Source organism: Miniopterus schreibersii, assembly GCF_964146895.1.
Source record: "Miniopterus schreibersii genome assembly, chromosome: 1".
NCBI lineage: Eukaryota > Metazoa > Chordata > Mammalia > Chiroptera > Miniopteridae > Miniopterus > Miniopterus schreibersii.
Genome location: NC_138101.1, coordinates 184329053 through 184349111, shown reverse-complemented (window position 1 = coordinate 184349111; position 20059 = coordinate 184329053). Strand labels below are relative to the sequence as shown.

The 20059-nt window shown below is 46.2% G+C and overlaps 1 protein-coding gene across 5 annotated transcripts in view; it reads right to left on the bottom strand.

Annotated features, from left to right (window-relative positions):
* ADCK1 (aarF domain containing kinase 1) overlaps positions 1-16957 on the bottom strand; it is a 98423-nt gene extending 81466 nt beyond the window's left edge. For 2 of the 5 annotated variants that reach the window (XM_081145137.1, XM_081145138.1), the window contains exons 1-3: positions 16848-16947; positions 10940-11085; positions 8632-8715 (exon numbers count right to left, since the gene is read on the bottom strand). In XM_081145137.1, coding sequence (XP_081001263.1) covers positions 8632-8715; positions 10940-11074 — 219 coding nt within the window. In that variant the 5' untranslated portion in view covers positions 11075-11085; positions 16848-16947. Of the gene's footprint in view, positions 1-8631; positions 8716-10939; positions 11086-16304; positions 16497-16847 lie in introns of all 5 variants that reach the window. The other 3 variants (XM_081145136.1, XM_081145135.1, XM_081145139.1) reach the window with 3 other exon arrangements.
* Positions 16958-20059: the final 3102 nt, after the last annotated feature.

The following is a 20059-nucleotide window of genomic DNA, read 5'->3' as shown; positions in this document are numbered from 1 at the left end:
AGGTCTGAGAGCCCATTCCCATGGAACGCTCCCCGAATTAGAAGGCTTTGGGGCCAGGGCCACTGCAGAAGGTTGTGCAGGTTTGCAATGCAGTACTCAGAGAGGTTTGGGTGCAGAGAAAACTAAAAAGGAGGTGCTGGATTCCACTGCAGACTCTCTCCCTATTCCAGAGGCCTGGTCCTGAGACGACCCAACCAGAGCAAATTAAATGCAGCTCATGCTCCCACAGAAATTATCACAAACTCTGAAAAAGCCAGTCACCAAGAGAGCAAGGATTCAATTTCCCTCCTCCTCTGAGCAGAACGCTCAGGCAAATGTTCCATGATCGCCAGCAAAAAGCAGCAAAAGAGGGGCAGAGGGCACGGAAGCTCACTGAAAAGCTTCCACCCGGGATGACACTGTGCATGCAAAGGAGCCGTGACACAATCAGACACCGCTGCTCCGGAGGAGGCCTCCCTGGGCATGCACCCCACCCCCAGGCTGGGACAGGAGCCCCTCTCGTGCAGGGCTCCTGCCCCCGCTCCTCATGGCTGGGAGTTCGTTGCTGTCAGGAGCCAGAGCTGAAATAAAGGTAAGTCGACCCTTCCGCAACTGGTGATTTCACATCCGCCTCCCTGCTACACTGTGAGCAACTGGAGGGCAGAGAGCACATCTTCTTTTCCTTTCTATCCTCTGAGCCTGAGCCTCACACAGGGCCTGGCACACAGCAGGCTCCATTAATGTGGGTCACGATGGATGAAAGAACGGTGGAGACATGTCCTGGCTTGGCTAGGACAGTTCGCAGGTTTCAGAGAATAGTCCTGAAGAGCCAGATACTGCTACAGTTCCCCTCCCAGAGCAAAAAGCTCTTTAAACTGCCGACTGAATTGCCAGACCTTCACTAAGCTGGGAGTACGGTTATTCTCCAAACTGGTGGTTGTTCAATAGCAGAAGAATTGAAACGCTTTCCCAAAGCACAGAGCTAGCATCTACCAATGCCTTAGAGGGTCTACGTCCCCTTGCCCCCTGCCACTGGGGAGTGCAAATTCCATATATTTGTTGAATTAACTGTTTGGTTGACTGAGTAGATGAATAAAGGCATCCCAGGGGAGAAGGCTCTATTGCCCTTCTTCTTCTTCCCCTACCCCAGGTAGCACCACAGTCTGGAGCTCCCACCAAGGAGTACAGACCAGAGGGAGAAACAACTCCAGATGCTGCAGTTGGCAAGAGCTGCTGCCCAAGCTTCTTTGGTTCCCCCTTCGATCCAACCTGATGCTTTCCCCCAGGTTGGAAGAGGGCAAACAGAGGCAACTGAGCATAAAATGCAAAGAACATGAGATTGGGCAAGACCTGGGAGTCCAAGACCAAGTCCGTGATCAGCCACAAACCTGTGGGGGCCTAAAGAAATCACATCATGCCTCTGGCCCTCCAGTTCCACATCCATGCATTAGAGGCTTGAGCTAGCTGATGCTGAAGATGTCTTTCTCAAGTTCAATGGAATAATTATAAATAGCCATCACCCCACCTTAGCCCCTTACTCTACTTCTCTGGTCAATATCCACTGGTCATAAATTTTCCCCCCAAACACCCTACCATATGCCATGGCTCTAAAGATTGACAGCATATGACCCTCCCTCTAAATGCAGATTTCAGTAGTGCCGAAATTGCTATCCCCTACTCAAGGCCTGAGCACCTGTGTCCTTAAACAAGGTCAAGTGTAAAGACTAGCTGAATTTAGTAGGCGCAAAAGGTTCTTGCAGCAAATTTAAAACTACCTCCCGTTCTTAGGGTAAATATTGCAGGTGAACCTCCTATCCCTAAGTTTCACGCAAGCACATGGAGGGAGCCCCATCAGGGGTGTAATGCTTCTGACCTCACCCTCACTCCTTGTGGCAGGAGGAACTGCAGCTGGTGACTTAGGAGAAAAAGCCCCACATGGTGGGCTCACTCCTTCCTCTCTCCTCCCCCTTTGAGATCTGCATACCTGCAGAGCACTGGCATTCAGCTCCTCCCTGACCTAGGATGCAGGCCCCCATCTGAGAGTCTTGTCCTGCCAAGTCTATGCCTGATAGGTAAGTCTATCAAATTCAGGGGAGAAGTTCAACAAGCCCACTTGCTCATAGACCCAGGCCACATGCTCCAGCCCAGCATTTATCAGTAATAAGGCTGACAGTTTGATCTCTACCTGGCAGGCTCCTGCAACTCCTGAGTTCTGCTTCTTGGGCAAAGAAGAAAAGAGCATTAATCACTCCCTCTTCAAGCTCAAATATTAAGTATTATAGTAACGAATATTACATGCACATACAGCTGACTAAAGTATCTAATACCACAGGAGCCTAGTGACCTAGTCAGTAACACGAAATTGAATTCTGCTAAAAAGCTTCCCAGTCACAGCAGCAACCAAAAACTCCTCCCATATTAGGACCCTGATTAAGAAAGGAAAAGACACATGCAATCTCTTTCTCTCTCTCTCTCTCTCTCTCAACCTCTCTCTCCCTCTCTCTCTGTCTCACACACACACACAAACACACACACACTCTTTTGCTCACTGTCTGACACAGAGAAAAAGCTCAAAAAATATTCAGTAACTGGTAACTTTAAGCATTCTCATTCATTTAAGACTTAATAAAACTCCGCTCTAGAACTTCCCATGGTATAAAACTTGGCATCTGGTCCCTCTGTGACCTAGCTCTAACTGTATTTGCTAGCATGTGCCTTCACTCACCCATACCCTCGTCTCCAGACACTGAACTAAACTCTGTTTCTTACAGACGATCTCCAAAATTGTGCCCATCAACCAAAATCATCTTGTCCCCAGTGCTACAGGTTTGTCTTACCCACCTTTCCAAACCCAGCTCAAGTACCCCTTAATTAATTCAAGCTCACCCATCTTAGGCCACTGTCCCTGCTTCTGTATGCCTTGGGGACCTTAACTACACTGGGATATACTAGGGTTGAACAAATAAGTTAATATATTTTAAATAATTAGAGGCAGGTTTCTCACTGTCAGAGAAATAAGTTACATGTAAGGAAAGGGAGAAGACTAAATGAACTCTGTGATGTTAGATAGAAATTGAAGATATCAGTATGGCCCTGGCCGGTGTGGCTCAGTTGGTTGGGCATCGTCTCATGCACCAAAAGGTTGCCAATTCATTTCCCGTCAGGGCACATGCCCAGGTTGTGGGCTCGATCCCCAGAAGGGAGCGTGCAGGAGGCAGCCAATCGATGTTCTGCTCTCACACAGATATCTCTCTCTCTGTCCCTCTCCCTTCCACTTTCTCTAAAAAATCAGTTAAAAAATCTTGTTTTAAAAAGATATCAGTATGAACTCATGGTTTTTAATGGATAGGTGGGTGGATGGATGGATAGGTAGATAGATGTATGTATGCATAAATAAGTATACATGCATTTCCTGGCTCTGTCTCTTGGGAGAGCCTAGAAACAGTAACACCCCAAAGCAATATGCATCCACATCTTCATTTCTAAATATCACTCTCCAATAAAAGGAGATGTGATTAATCAATCACAAGGCTGAGGCAAGGAAAATATAAGGAGAGCCTGGAGCATCTTGTGGTACCAAAAAGTTAAGATAGTGTTCAAAAAATGATGGGGCATACCAAAAAAGACACAGGAGACTGCCTGAAGGAGCTCTCAACGGCCACAGTTTAAACAATTTGAGCAATAAAATTAATAATAATAGTTTTGGATTGTAATTCATAAAATAACATAAATATCCACGAGTTCATAGTGATAAAAATAATTCAATAAAAAAACTGAAGGAGACTGGCTGGGCATGGCTCAGCGGTTGAGCGTCAACCTAGGATTCAGGCAATCGGGGTTCAATTCCTGGTCAGGGCACATGCCCGGGTTGCGGGCTCCATCCCCAGCGGGGGTCGTGCAGGAGGCAGCTGATCAGTGACTATCTCATCATTGATGTTTCTATCTCTCTCTCTCCCTCTCCTTTCCTCTCTCTAAAATCAATAAAGATATATTAAAAAAAAAAAAAAAAAAAACTGAAGGAGAAGGGACAACTCTTTGTTATAGAAGAATTCCAATTAATAAATGTAGAAATAAGGAAAGTAGAAATCATTAACTTGTTCATTAAAATGATAAGGAGCCAACAAGGCTCCTGTGTTTCTGAGTTACCTCTCTGCCTGGATTAAATAATCCACAGTGTTGAATTAAGTAAAGCCTCTCATCTCTGTCCTTACAAACTCAGCAAAGGCCACTGCCACCACTTTACAGAGAGAGGTGCTTCATGGCTCGAATTCTACCCGGCACCCTCCAAACCTCTCCTCACTCTGTTTAGGCCTTGGAGTTTCTGAATTTCATTTCTTTCTTAGAGGTAGGTCCTTCTGTGACCTATCAAAACCCTGATTCTACTTCAAGATCCAGCTTGTTTCTCCAAGATTCCACAGTGTATCAGGATTCATTTGTTTGCAAGTAGCAGAAAACTGAACTCAAACCATCAAAAGATAGTTTCCTGGCATACATAACTGAAAAGCCTAGTGGTAGTCTAGCTTCAGGCCTAGCTAGATATAGAGACTCAAATTACACATCTCTCCACAATACTGGCTCCATGCACAGATGGGCTTTCCCCTCATGGTGCCAAAATGGCTGCCAGCAGCCCAAAGCCAACATCCTACATGCTCAGCTAATCTAGCAGAAAAGACAGTGTCCTATAGGAGACATCCCCAAAAGTCCTGGAGCTGATGTTCACTGACCAGCCTGGCACAGAGTGTAGGAAAAGGCGAGCAAACAACAAACAAACTCTGAAGGAGTTGGGTAGCAAGCTTTCCAGAATTGCAGAAATCCCCTTGAAAAGGAGGGAAACATTTCTGCCAGAAACTGAAAACAGATCCTTAACATCTGGGAAGCTTGCCCCCAGGAGAGTTATGGCCTTAAGGAAAAATGCTAAGCATATAGCTCAGAACAAAGCCACTTGTTCTTGTGCATTTTATGGTTTCTGCTGATCACTATCTCTCACACCTGCTTTTCTGTAGCTCACAATAAAAATCGCTGGATGGTAAGGAGGGTTGTTGCAGCTCCTCCAGAGCCTCAACCCTCTGCATCTGTTTCTTCGTGTCCCATGAGCACAACAGAGGAATGAGCCTGCCTAAGTCACATGCCCACCCTCGGCGCTCAGGGTGCAGTGAGCCCCACTTAAGACTCATGGCAAGTACCTGAGACATGACTGGTTCCCTCCAAGGAAAATTTGGATGCTGCTTCTCAATGAGGATGCTTCCTGAGCTGTAGAATTAACATGTTAGTTCTATACCCCAACTTCTGGGTCAGAATAAACGCAGTCCTACATTCTCCAGCCCATTGTCTGAATGTCCACATCAACCATGACTTCTTTCTGCCCTGTGCACAGGCCAGTTCACACACGTTTTCTCTGTTTATAAGCATCCTGAGCACCAGGGATCTCATTCTCCAAAGCACCTGGGCTCCACCCCACACCCTCAGCTACCTAGCAAAGTGCCACTGCGGCCATAGGAAACACTCCTTCACGTTGGCTCCCACCCCTCCTGAAGCTGAGCTGAGTCACTGAGATCCAAACGGGCTGAGCACCAACCTTGAAAGTGCCTCTCCAAGTTGCTGCCTGCCAAGCTCGTCTCCTGGCTCTGGCATACTCAGGGACCTGGGGATGCTGGCTTGACAGGTGAGATAATTATGTTTCACCCTTCGCTCACTCCTTTATCAGTCACGCGGACGAGAACAGATAAGTGATCCGATGGAAGAACACACTCTTACAGTATTTACTGGTTCTCTTTAGTGCCAGCTAGCTCCTCCTTCCACAGCACAACTCAGGGACCAGCCTACACCCCTGTTACCTGGTGACAACCACCACGTGCTGTCCTCCTGTCAAATGCCAGGTTGCACTTTCCTTACTCATCCCCCAGAGCTGTCAACTTCTCCAGGAGCTGTGGCACCACTGCCTTTCAGATGACTTACACATGGAGGGTAACTGTCTCCCTGGCACCCATCCCCCTGCCTGTTCTGCCTCTGGACCTCTCTGCATAATGTCACTCTGGTGGGTTCCAAGGCCCATTGCACTAGTTAGATGGACAAAGGAGAACAGAGAAAAGCAAGGGAGCACTGTCACGGACTTTGAGATCTTCCAATACAAACATTCATTCATTCATTCATTCATTCATTCATTCAACATACCTTTATTCAGGACATTCTGTGTCCTGGGTACGGTTGTAGGTGCTTCAGACATGGAGAAACACAATACAGACCAAGTCCCTGTGCTCATAGAGCGTACCTTCTAGTAGACATCTGACTTATTTTTGATACCAGCTTTACAGTTATATTTCACAAAATAATCTGTATTAAGTGGTATAACTATCTCTAGCCTACACACAAAGAAAATGGCAGCTCGAAACAGTTAAATGACCTTCCCAAAGCTGAGGCACAAACTCAGGTCTTCTGATTCCAAACTTTACTGTCTTTTTTTTTTCTTAACTCTCACCTGAGAATATTTTTTCCATTGCATTTCAGAGAGAGTGTAAGGGAGAGAGAAAAAGAGAGAGAAACATCAATGTGAGAGAGACACATCGATTGGTTGCCTCCTACACATGCCCCGACCAGGGCTGGGGATCAAGCCTGCAACCGAGGTACGTGCCCTTGGCCAGAATCAAACCTGGGACCCCTCAGTCCACAGGCGATGCTCTAGCCACTGAGCCAAACCGGCTAGGGTCCAAACCTTACCGTCTTTCTGGGGCCTCTCCCAAGGCAAGGAGCTAGCAGGGTGCAGCCTGGCATTGAAATACATTCAATCAACTCAGTCCTAGGCATCATCGCTAAAGGTAGAAGATATCAAAAAGAAAGACTCAATCCCTGATTGAACAAAGTCTATAGTCTAAAGAGAGAGACATGTAACCAACTATCATTTGTGGCAGGAATAAAGAAGATAGAGTGATTAAATTCAAATAGGAACCTATCTCTGAAATAATACGCAGAAAATAATGACCATCTCCAGGCAGGAAAATTGGGTTCCTAAGGAACAGGGATAGGAGAATCATTTTGTATGTTCAAATATTATATATTTTGAATTGTGTATACCATGTGAAACTATTTCCCATTAAATGATACTTTAAAGATGCAATCAGCCAAATCCTGAATGTGGAAAATTCTACAGGATAAATGATCTGGTTTCTTCAACAAGCAAATAGCTCAAAGAAAGAGAGAAAGAAAGAAAAGAAGGAGGGGAAATATAGATTTGAAAAGATTTAGAAAACATCAACCAAACACAATATATGTGCCATGTTTGCATCCATATTTGAACAAACTAACTTTAAAAATACATTTGTGGGCCCTGGCCAGTGTTGCTCAGCAGTTAGAGCACTGGCCCTCAAATTGAAGGGTCGAGGGTTTGATTCCCAGTCAAGGGCCCCAAATCAATGTGTCTCTCTCACATCGGTGTTTCTCTCTCTCTCTCCCCATCCCTCCCTCCCTTCCACTCTCTCTAAAAATCAATGGAAAAATATCCTTGGGTAAGGATTAACAAAACAAAAATAATTACATTTTTGGGACAACAAGGAAGATTTAAATGAGGGCTATTAGAAGTTGTTAAGGAATTATTGTTAATTTTGTTAGGTATGGTCATGGTATTAGAGTTAAGTTTTTTTAAAGGTCCTTATCTATTAGAAATACATACTGAAGTACTTACCCATGAAATAATATGAAGCCTGAGATTTATTTTTAAATATTGCAGCAAATAATAACAACAAGTAAGTGAATTAAAAAATAAACAAAGGAATGAATAAATAAAGGGAGGGGTAGATGAGACAAGGCTGGCAAAATATTGCTAATTTCTGAAGCTGGATGACAGTTCCACAGGGATTCATTATATTATTCTCTCCACCCCTATGGATGGCTAAAATTTCCATAATGAAAAGTTTAAATAAAATTTTAAAAATGAGTTATTCCATCCACTGAGGATGACTGAGAAGGGGAGGTAGTTGAGCTGAGTCTGGAAGAATGACTTGCAATTTTCTATGGGGCGAAGGGCTAAGCAAAGACACATAGATCTATCATAGACCTCTCTCTGGAGGAACCAAAAGTACATCTGACCCCAAACTCAACTTACATTCAACAAAAATGCCCTCTTGCTTGATGCCCCAACTCTCTGGAATATCTAGTCACAGCATCAAAACCAACTACCCTATTTCAAGTGCGGACGGAGAACATGGGGTCAACAACTCCACTCAGAGGCCTACAAGAGGCCCCAGCATCGCCTTCAGAGGACAGAAAAGCAATTAACCTCTCTCAATAGGGTTTTGCCTGACAAAGCAGTTTGGAAGCCAGCTAAGTTATCTCAGGGACAGAATCTTCATCCCTCCTGAGTCATCCCAAACACTTGCGCTCCCCAGAAACACACCCCAGCCTCCCTGACAGTGCCTTGTAGATCCACAGCCTTGGTACCACAGGATCCAGCTTGATGGAAGCCAGCAGCCCACTCTATGGGCACTGAAGCACCTCCAATGAGGAGGTGGTCCTTCCCTCCTTCCTCCCCAACCCCCATCCTCCATCCCCCCACTGTCCCCACCCACCTCCAACTGCACACAGAAAGTCTGCTGGCTTTGAAGCCACTTTAGGACTTACGCAGTCCTGGCCTGGCTCAGACGGGTCTCTTAGGTCCCTTACCTCGGATCGAAGCTGTACGTACTCCTCTGAGCCATAGGGGACGCTCCTCAAGGAAGTGAGATAGTCATAACTGATGACAGCTGTCTGCGAACCAAGGACAGGAAAAGCTTAGTGCCCAGACATCAAATAGTATTCCTCTGACAAAGAACTGAAGCTGCAGGCCCCTGACACAGGTAGGTACATCTGGAGGAATAGACAGTCCGACCCCTAAGATGCTTTGGCCCAAATCTCAGCCTGGCAGGCTTCTTCCTCTCAGTCAGAGCTCTGCATAAATGCCATTTAAGCAGAGTTCCAATCTAAAGTTGCCCCACCGACCAGAAACTCTCAATTGTCTATCATAACAAACCACTGTAGAAAACTACCTTGCTCATTTGTTTTCTTGTATATGGACTGTCTCCCCTCTGCTAGAATTTCAGCTCTATAGGTGCAGGGGCTTGTCCTTCCTGTTCAACATCATTCCATTCCGGGCATATAGGTAAATGCTCAGTAAATACTAGTTGAATGAGTGCTGTTGGATAAGCTTATTCCATCTCTCTACATCACAAATAAACATGATTTTATATGTATGTTTGCTCTAACAGCATAAGTTTTAATTCTCAGTCCCTTGGCCAAAACTCCAGAAGTCCACTTATCGCGGTAAATCAGATTACAGGCTCCCAGATATCGCAGGCATTGAGGAACTGTGGGGATTATTTAGCCCAAACCTTCCCTTTTAGAATTGAGCAACTGAGGCTCCTAGAAGTGAAGGGGCTTACAAAGCTGACAGTGAAAGGACTTTGTTCCTTTGTCTGCACTCCAAAGCTTTATTCCATTGACATATACTTGTTGAATGCCAGCCAGCAGCAAGGCCTGGTCACTAATCAATGCAGGAGGATGGTGACGACCAGGGCCCTATCCTTTAAAGAATGCACACTATAGTGGCTGATTTATAAAGCACTGGTAAAAACCTTCCTCCCTTCTGCCCAACTATTCAAATCCCTAAAGTTCCAACACACTCCACTTCCCCTCTGGCACTCATCCTGACTCCCAGTCCAAGGGCTCACTCCTATGTCTGAGGTCCCACAGCAGTGGTCACCTGAGTCACTCATTCATCTTGAGCAGTACATGGCTTTAGATTCATCTTGAGCAGTACATGGCCATTCACATGAGCACTTCTCAGCCAGAAGCTCCTTCAAAGCTGTGTCTAGGTGGGACAGTTTGTTTCTACTCCTCAAAACATATAAGACAATGCTAGACCCCAAAAAAGGGCAATCAGAAAACAGGGAAATTGTTTCATAGTCCACGGCCTGCTTAGCTACTGATTCTCTGACTTGATTCTCTGACCCCCTTTCCCTAGAGGGCAGGCACCAGAGTAGCCTCCCCTCTGAGCCAGGCCAGCAAGAAGATTTGACACCAAGTATTAAAGAAATAGTTGGGCCCAGCCAGCATGGCTCAGTGGTTGAGTATCGACCTATGAACCAGGAGGTCATGGTTCTATTCCCAGTCAGGGCACATGCCCAGGTTGTGGGTTTGTGTGCAAGAGGCAGCCAATCAATGACTCTCTCTCATCACTGATGTTTCTATCTCTTTCTCTCTTCCTCTCTCTGAAATCAATAAAAACATGGTTGGACAACAATCCAAACAGACTGTGCATCGGAATATACCTACATCAGAATAAACCTATGCCAGGGGGAAGAAAGAATAAGCTCATCCCATAGTACACGGCAATCTACCCACAAGCAAATGGGACAATTATGTAGCTGTTTTCCACAGAGGACACGATCACACCAGAATGATGCTCCTCAGCCACTGGACAAAACCATCAATGGTCACGTAGTCAACTCAGATTCTCTGTCAGTCCAGAGATTGAAGGGGATCCCCCAAACTTCTCCAAGGCCTAGATACTCTTAGTATGAGCCCTGCATCAGGTACCATTCACACTAGCTTACTGGAGAAAGAGACCAAGTTTTCTAATAGAATTTAATCAAAGCTGCAAAGCCTTCTTTCTAGGCATTCGCTGAGGAGTGCAGCCCTCTGAGTCTGTCACTAAAATAAGATGTAGAACTTAAAATGTAAAGCCTTTAACATAGAGGTCCTGTGCAAGCGCACTCTGTTTAACTTCAGGATGGCAAAGGCTGTGCATACAGAAATATCGACTGGTATGTGAGGATATATATCCATGCCTGGGAACTGTGTAAAGGGAGCTTTGCACATGTAAGGGCACATATTTATCTCTACACATGTGTGACCAGCATGTCCATCTGCTACATGCATAAATACCTGCATGAAATACTGCAGTTCCTCTCCATCCCCAAATGAAAAAACCTACCGTAGCAACTGCTCTGCCCACCCTGACAGCACCAAAGTCATTAGGGTCCAGGTACTTGTTACTATAGAGGTAGAAGCCAGAGGCAGCAAGAGCCATGCTGGTCCAAGAAGCAAGCTTGAGAGCCCTTCTGGCCATGTTCCCAGACCCTGCAAAAGGAAAGTAAAGAAAAAGGAATAGTTGAGTTTCACAGACAGACCAGGATTCAAATCCAGGCTCTGCCACTTAATAGATTGCAATGAGCTTGGGTCATTTTCTTAACCCCATTGCACCTCAGTTTCCTCATTTGTAAAACAGAATCATACCCAACCTAAAAGTTGTTGAGATAAAATAAGATCATGTATATAAAATGCTTAGCATAGTACCTAACACAAGTCAACTCTCAACGCCATTCTAGCTTCAGCAGTGCCAACCACTGTTCTGGGTACTGGGGACAAAGTAAACAAAACAGACAAAGTTCTAGCCCTTGTGGCACTTACTCTCTAGATGGGATGACAGATCATAAGCAAAAAGACATAATACATTAGAATGTCAGCTGGTATTAAGTCCTGAGAAGAAAATCAAAGAGGGTAAGAGGAAAGATGACACCTCTCACATCTTCCTTCTTCAAGATCATCCATATAAGAACGTCCATGAGGGGTGATCCAGGGACCTTCTCTGTGGGACCTGCAGAGAATCCCATGTTAAGAACATAGTATGAGCCAGAAAGAGCCCTGGCTCTACTGCTCACCAGCTGCGGGACCTTGAGCAGGTCACAACATCTTGGAGCCTCCATGTAATCATCTACAAAAGGGAGCTCTTGGTAATGCCTACCTCATAGGGTCATTGTGAGAATTAAATGAGATGCTGCTTTAACATAATGCCTAACGTGCTCAGTAAATGAAACTTCATTTCTTCTCTGAGAAGCTGAAGAGCTTACATAGAAGAACTAGCACCTCGGAGGCCAGATTTTGGCACAACCTCATACAATTAATAAAGGAGAGGAAAGCCACTCACCCGTTCCCATTCCAAACACTTTCCCACATCCCATTTAACCTCACTCTGCCACTGGAGTTATCACCATCCTAGCCCACAAGTACATTCCTATCACTCCTACCTCCCGTCCACCTACCAAAAAGTCCAAATTCTCTAGCAAGCCATTCAAGGCCCCCACCACATTCTCAGCCCAATCCACCTTTCAAGCTTCATCTCCCAAAATATCCATCCACCCTCAGTCCCCCACAATCCCTCTATGAAGCCTTTGGGAACCAATCACTCAGAATTCATTGTTCCTTCCTCTCTGGTCTTATCATGCACTGTTTTTATCTCTAACGATCTGGTCCTATATCTGCCTCTTCCACTAGATACAAAGAGAATAATTTGCTAATAAATAAGTCTGCTAATAAGAATGGCTGAATAAGTGAGTGAAATTTTTTCCCAGTCTACTCAAAGCATGGAAACTTAAGTCCAACTGTGCATTCCTCTGCTCTCAAATCTCCAATGGGTCTCACCTCACTCAGATGAAAAGCCAAGGCCTTCACATGACTTACAAGGTCCTACCTGACCTGACTGCCCAATTCCCTCCAGGGTCTCAGCCCTTTCCACCTTCCCCCTTGCTCACTTCACTCCAATGGCACTGACCTCCTTGCTATTCCTCAAACATGCCAGGCACATTCTGGCCTCAGAGCCTTTATACTTGCTATTCTCCTGCCTAGAGTAGAAGTCAACAAACTATTTCTGTAAAGGGCCATACAGTAAATGTTTTTGGCTCTGCAGGCTATAATGTCACAACTCTTCAACTCTGCTCAAGGCAAAAAGCAGCCTAGCTGACATGTAAAGTAATGGGTATGACCAGATTTGGCACTCAAGCTATAGTTTGCCAACCTTGGCTCAGTTCATAGTAGGTACTCCAAAAGTATTTACTGAATGAATGAATCAGTGAATGAACAAACTATACCCATGAGCCTGTGCAGAGCCAGTAACAACATAGATCCCCAGGGGAGAATCACATACCAAGGGCTGACAGTTGGACAGCCAGCCATCCTCCTCTAGTCACCCCAAGCACCAGCTCCCAGCCCTTGTCTCCTCTAAACCCCATCTCCTAGTGTGCCAACCCCCATGTCTGTCCCTATAGGCAATGAGGCCACCCCTAGCCTTGAGTCAACCTCTGGGTGGGGAAGCGGTATCGAAGTAGACACAACTCCCAAGACCCGGTTTTCATGCAAATGTCCTCAGTAATAAAAGAGGTAGAAATTGAAAAACATAAAATAGATGATATAGGAGCAAAACTGTGCCCTAAACAGACTGGAGTTGGAGTTTTCCATAAGGCGTCAGTGAGTCTTTAACATGCAAATGAGTTGCTTCCCTCAGGGTATTTTAAAAGACCCTGTCAGCTGTGAAATACTTCTGTCCATGAAAAACACCTTTCATTATTAAACCCTTTGCTAATGAATCACCTGCCCTCTCGGTTACTTGCCTTTTTGACTTTCACCTGAGTTACCCCTAATACTAGCACACACTTGAAGGGGAGGGGTCCTGAGGCCACCAAGACCTAAACCTAATCATTAGATAATCGTACTAGCTATAACTAACCTTTACAAAGTCCTTTTCACTCATTATCTCATTAGATATTCCACACAACCCAGTGAGGTGAGACAAATACTATTATCAGCCCAGGTATAAGTGAGGAAACCGAGAAGCATAGAGGGTGAGTGATTTGGCCCAGGTGGCTTGGCTAGTAAACGGTAGAGTAAGAGCTTGGGCACTACTCTCTGTGGCATGTGATCTCCTTGGCAGGCTCTCCCGGACCTCTATTCACCAACATTCTTACCACCATCCACAGATTAACTGCATCAGCCACTGTGGGTAAAGACTATGATTTCTAACCCTCTACTGTACCCAAACAATGCCAGGCACGTAGAAGATGCTGCTTGGAGCCCTTGGAAATCAACAACTTGTCACAAGAGCAACCAAAGCACCTTACTAGGAACAGCCAATTCCAGCCTATGAAACTGTTAGGAAAGCTGTGTTACTGTCAAATCTATGATATGAATGGAATCCATCTCGTTGGACCATAGGGAACACCTCGGTGGGTGATGATAAGAGGCAACAGGAAAGGCTGGAAAGTTCTAGAAATGGGAAGTTGATAGTCAAATGAAATATCCACTCCCTGAACAGAACTAAATGGAGAACCAAGCACTTACTGTTCATGGGCCAATACGTGGCTAGACCTTTTCAGTTATCATGCATCCCCAGCCCCCTCCCCATGCCACGTTCTGAGACACTAAGCCTGGAATCACCTCACCCTGCTTGGTGCACAGGTGAGGATGGCCACAGATGAAAGGCACTTAGGGCTCGAATTCCATTAATCCTATAAAAATGACCAAAGCCTCCTGCCATTTCCTAGACAGACTATTAGACAAATGAGCATTATTTTTTCTGGTCTGCTCCCAAGGCTGGAAAAGACCCAGTAATACCCTTTAAGTAATCAGGTTTTCAGGGAAACCTGGTTACTGTCATGGATAAAAAGCAAACAAGGTGGCCTGGCCAGGCGTGGCTCAGCGGTTGAGCATCGACCTAGAATCCAAGAGATCAAGGTTCGATTAAGGTCAGGGCACCAGGTTGCAGGCTCGATCCCCAGCAGGGGGCATGCAGGAGGCAGCCGATCAATGACTCTCTCATCACTGATGTTTCTATCTCTCTCTCCCTTCCTCTCTGAAATCAATAAAGATATGTTTTTTTTAAAAAAAAAAGCAAACAAGGTGGATGGTACCATCGTGTCTCAAGTCTCGAGTCTGGAAAGATGTTGAATCAATGCCCAGGGACCATCCAGTTGGGCTGAGCAGGTTTACAATCTACCCTATCCTGCAGAGAGTGATGCAGTCCCAGTGTAACCACACTCCCATTCCTAGTGTTGGATGCCCAGAAGGTGGCTGAATCAATATTAAATAAAGGAATCCCTGACTGATGCCAAGGTCCCAGAGTAGACAGGGAAAATAAATTTCACCCAAGCAAGGAATAGAAATTCTCCATTCTCATGGGAAAGAGGGGCTCAGGGAGGACAGTGGAAAACCAAGTGCCGAGAGCCAGCAGCAAGCTAAGTGAATGTGCTTCCAACAGGAAAGGTAAAGTGCTTTAACATCTTGCTACTTGCACAATATGTTCCAAGGTGCACACTATTCTACAGATAAGGAAGTTGAGTTTTAGAAAAAGTAAGAAACTCAGCAGGGAAGCTAGTAAGTGATGGAGCCTAAACTTGAATACAGGTATGTCTTTCCAACCAAGAGAGCACAGGGTAAAGGCAAACAAGTGGCTTGCTGGACCCTGAGGTGGGTCACTGGAATCCCTCTGACATGAAAATCTAAACCCAGGAGATATATTCAGTGATTTGGGAGGAAGGGAGAGGGAGAGAATAGATGCCTGAATCAAGCACTATTCTTATCTTACAGGTCCTTCGTCTGACAAGAAAATGTGTATATCAGAAAGAAATGAGCCTGGCTGGGCGTGGCTCAGCAGTTGAGCGTGACCTAGGATCCAAGAGATCGGGTTCGATTTCCGGTCAGTGCACATGCCTGGGTTGCAGGTTCAATCCCCAGTCGAGGGTGTGCAGGCGGCAGCAGATCAATGACTCTCTCATCGATGGTTCTCTCTCTCTCTCTCTCCCTCTCCTTTCCTCTCTCTGAAATTAATATTTTTTTTTTTTTAAAAAAAGAAATGAAATGCAAACTCTCCCAGCTGAGGTCAAACCAGGCATCTGTGAGGGCTGTTGCGAAACAGCCACGCCAGTAATGACACAATAAGATAGAATATGATGTAATCCAGGAAGCACAGACTACATGAAAATCTGTCTATAAGGTAATGTGGGGGGAATTAACAGCGTACGAAGTAATATGCACACTTTTACTATAACTACAAAATTAAACTGGCAAAGGACAGACGGCCCATAACCAGCTGTAAAGGGTTGGAGCTTTAAGTTCATAGGATTTTTTCCTATACAATTGAACTGAAAAATAAGTCCCCAAACCAGCAACATCCCCATCTTCTAGGGAATGCAACTTCCTGCTCCCCACTCAAAACTACTGAATCAGCAACTTTGGGGATGGGGTCCTGCATTGTGTTGTAGCAGCCCTCCAGGTACTTGTGATGCACGCTACAGTCTGAGAGCCACTGCAGTCAGAAAATGCTTGAAGAAAACGTGTGACGGCAGATACACTCTAATTCACTTTCAACTGGGCAAATGCTTCTTGAGCACCGAAGAAGTGCAAAGCACCATGGAGGGAACCAATCAATACTTGTTGAACTGAACGACTTTGTAGTCAGTCGAAAGTAAATGCCACTTAAACTGGGGAGAAAGCTGGACCAGGTGTCTTCCAAAGGCTGGTCTCCATACCTGGGCTGTCGTCGGCACTCGTTTATTGCGCGACCCAAACAAAAGCGCAGGGCCCTGCAACGCGCTTGAAAAGAGGCGCGCTCTGGGGCCCGCCGCGGTGCAGGCGGGAGCGCCGGGGTTCCTGCGTCGCCCCGCTCGGGTGCAGGCCACGCTCCAGCCCCAGCAGCCGGCGCCTCGGAGCTCACAGATCACCTGGGGGCGGGGACGTCTGGGTGAGCCACCCGCTGCCCTCCTCCCGCGCCAGCTCCACCCACGCGCAAGGCTGCGCCACCCAAGCGGCCCCGCACGCTTCAGCCCACGGGGAAGCCCGGCAGGCGCGTCCCCGCGGAGGGGGCGGGGCCCTGCCAATCGCACGAGCCACGTGCGCGCGCCCCGGGTGACAAGGTCACCGGCTGGGGTTTCCTCCGGGCTCGCTAGGTGGCTGCAGTGGCCTGAACAGGGGTGGGCGCCCGGCGCGTCCACATGGCTCGCCCGCGCTCCACGAGCCGCGAGACCCTGGCGGCCCCGGCTCTGCGCCAGCCCCCGAGGGGCCGCCCTACTCACCCTGAGGGCGGCCGAGCCGCGGCGCCCGGCCTCCCGCCGCAGCCGGGTAACGGGAGCGCTCGGGAACGTCGCTCTCCTCCACCCTCGGATTGCGTTTGGTTGAGCCGGGGCGCCGCGCGGCCTGCCGGGACTTGTAGTTCTTCTTGGTTCCCTAAGCCGCAGGAAGCCCAGGCTAAGAACCCCCCGGGTCCCGCTGGACCGCTGAACTGGGGGAGGCAAGGGAGCCGCAGACTCTTTACCTGTCAGGTGGCTTTGTTTCTTTGCCTGGGCCTTGGACACGGAGTCTTCTTGAAAACTTGTTTTTCAAGAGGGTCTCCAAATAGGAAAGTATTCCGTCGAGGATGGCGTTGTGGGTTGTGTGTTTTAAATAGGGTGTTATTAGAACGAGTAGGTGAGCAAGAAATTGACTGGCAGTTGCTAAATAGTAAGAATGTGTTAATTAATCTTAATTGTCTTTGGCCCCCATGTATTCATTCACTGACAGCTAACGAATATTTGTTCGTAAGCTGTACTTCGGAGACATTCATCAGACGTCCATTCATTCCACAAACATCTCTTGAGCTACTTCCTGGGGAAACAGAGATGGGGGGGTGACCAACCTTTGAGTCAATGCAATTCCAATTAAATTGCCAACAGGACTTTTTCTGGACCTTCACAAGCTAACCTAAAATTTATATGCAAAAACAAAGGCAAAGCATAGCCAAAATATTCTTGAGGAAGAGAAACATGTTTCAAGGACTCACCCTTCCATATATAGCCATTTATTCTAAAACTATAAAAATTCAGACATGTGGTATTAGTATAGGGATAGACAGAGACAGGGAAATGAAGCAACCTAGAGAGCCTGGAAACAGGTCCACCCATGTGTGGAATCTTGACAGGACAGAGCCAGCATTATAGAGCAATGGAGGAAGATAACCTATTCAGTATATGAGCTGAAACAACTAGTTATCTGTTAGGTCCCTAACTCACCCAAACACAAAACCTAATCCCAGGTAGATTAAAGACTTTAAAGGGAAAAAGCAAAATCAGAACTTTTGGGGAAAAAAATAAAGGAAAACATCCTGTAATCTCAAGGTAGTGTTTATTAAACAACATAACACCAAACTGTATAGAAAACTGATAAATTTGGACTGCATTAAACTCAAGAACTCCTCAGGATATATGGTGAACAAAACAGGCAAGGTCCTGGCCCTTGCAGAGTGTCATTTGGCCGGGGTGGCGTAGGAGGAGACAGACAATAGACAAGCAAAGAAATAATAGGATAGTTGCATGATGTAATAAACTGTGTGAAGGAAAGAAGCAGGGGGTGTGGTAAAGAGTAACGGGACAGAGGAGTCAGACAAGGCCCCTCTGAGGCTGCTTAACCTGATGGATGAGGAAGTCAGCCATGGGGAAGATGAGGAAGTGTGTTCCAAGCAAAGGGAACAGCAAGTGCAAAGACCCAGCAGTAGGAAAGAGCTTGGCATGTTTAAGAAACATGCTTTAAATTGAGATGGGATATGACCAGAGAAGCTAAGTAGAAAATGCACTGAGCAAGCAAAGCTATAAAGGGAAGCAACTTATTTCAGAACCTGCCAGAGTCCCAGTTGTGTTTCTGGGGCAGCAAGGCCTGGGGTTGGTACTGAGTATTTGGAATGCTGTCCAAGAGAGGTTTCATGCAGGATGCTGTATACATATCTTGTCCTGGAATTGGACCATCAGGGAGAAAGTATCACATAGCAGCCAACCAGAGGAAAAGCAAGAGAAACCAAAGAGCAGGATTCTTCCTTAAGGCAAGGAGAAAAGGCCACTGCAGCAGAAGCAACAAAGGAACTGTGTTATTTGCGGGAGGGAGAAGCCTGAGACTTCTGATAGGGGAAGCCAGAAAGCCGCATTTGGTTCCAGCAGCATTTCAAAGGTGAGCAACACCCTGCAGGGGTTGCATCCACGGAAGCAGCAGCAGAAGGAAGCATGAGCTAGAAACCAGGAAGCTTATGTGTGCGCCTGCCCAGAACAGAGCAGGTCCCAGCAGGACAAAGGCAGTCAAGCCCAGACTTAAGGCCTGAAGGTCAGGGTCCTCCTACTCCAGAGGGCCATTTTCAGCTTTACTGAGCTATAACTGACATGCCCGTAAGTTTTCTTAACTGCCATAAGGGAGGGGGAAAATCCTTGTAAAATAACAGCTGATATATCTCAAAAGGAATAAAAACCTTATGAATTTATAACCAGAATTCTAAATCAATTTATTGGGTATATATATCCCATAAATATTTATATGAAAATGAATACATATATATGCTATCATTTATCAAGTACTTATTGTTTAAGTGCTTTAAATACTTTTTCTCATATAATCCTCATGAGGTATGACATAGATATGTTTATTATCCCCATTTTATAATTGAGCAAACTGAGGCACAGAGAGTTAAGTAACTTGTCCAAGATCACTCCATGAGGGCAGAGCTGGGATTCTACCCCATGATTCTGACTCCAGAGCCCACATTCTGGATTGGGCAGCCCACTCTGATCATAGATGTATTTAGAGAAGGAATCATTTGAGACAAATATCTGGGACCAAAGTAAATTATGCCCTGAGGTCTTTGAGCAATTTCAAAAGGAAATAAGCAAGTTGGCTCAGCAGTAATCTTTTATTACCAACCATTAATTGACCACAGCTCTCCAATAAAGAGGTGGAATGGACTGAAAGTTAGGTGAGCCGGACTCCAGTCCTGCCTATGCTACTAACTGGCTGCCAACCTTGGACCTTGGACCTACCAGTCCTTTTCCCTCCCTGGGCCTCAGGATCCTCTTTTGCAAAGTAAAGGGAGTTTGTGGGCAGAGCTCAAAGGGCCCTTCCAACTCTCTCATTCCATTATTCTTTGAGTCTGTAAACAGTGCCCTACCTCCTATGGACTGGCATGAAGGGCACACATGAGTAATCCCTGTGTTGAGTATCATCCTCAAGTGCTCTCTGCACCCTTCTGTGCCCTACCCTGTGCCCCAGGACAATGACTGGTACTGCTTGCTTCCCCTGGGCTCCCTGGCCTTCTGTCTTCCAGTTAGGTTTGACCATGACCAGGAGACAAGGGGGCCAAAGGAGAGAGAAGTCTAGATGTTTGTTCACACACACACACACACACACACACACACACACACACACCCCTTCATGTGTGACCTGCCCTTCCTGTCAGCATTGCAGCAGTAGCGGGGTTCCTCTCCTGCCACAGCTC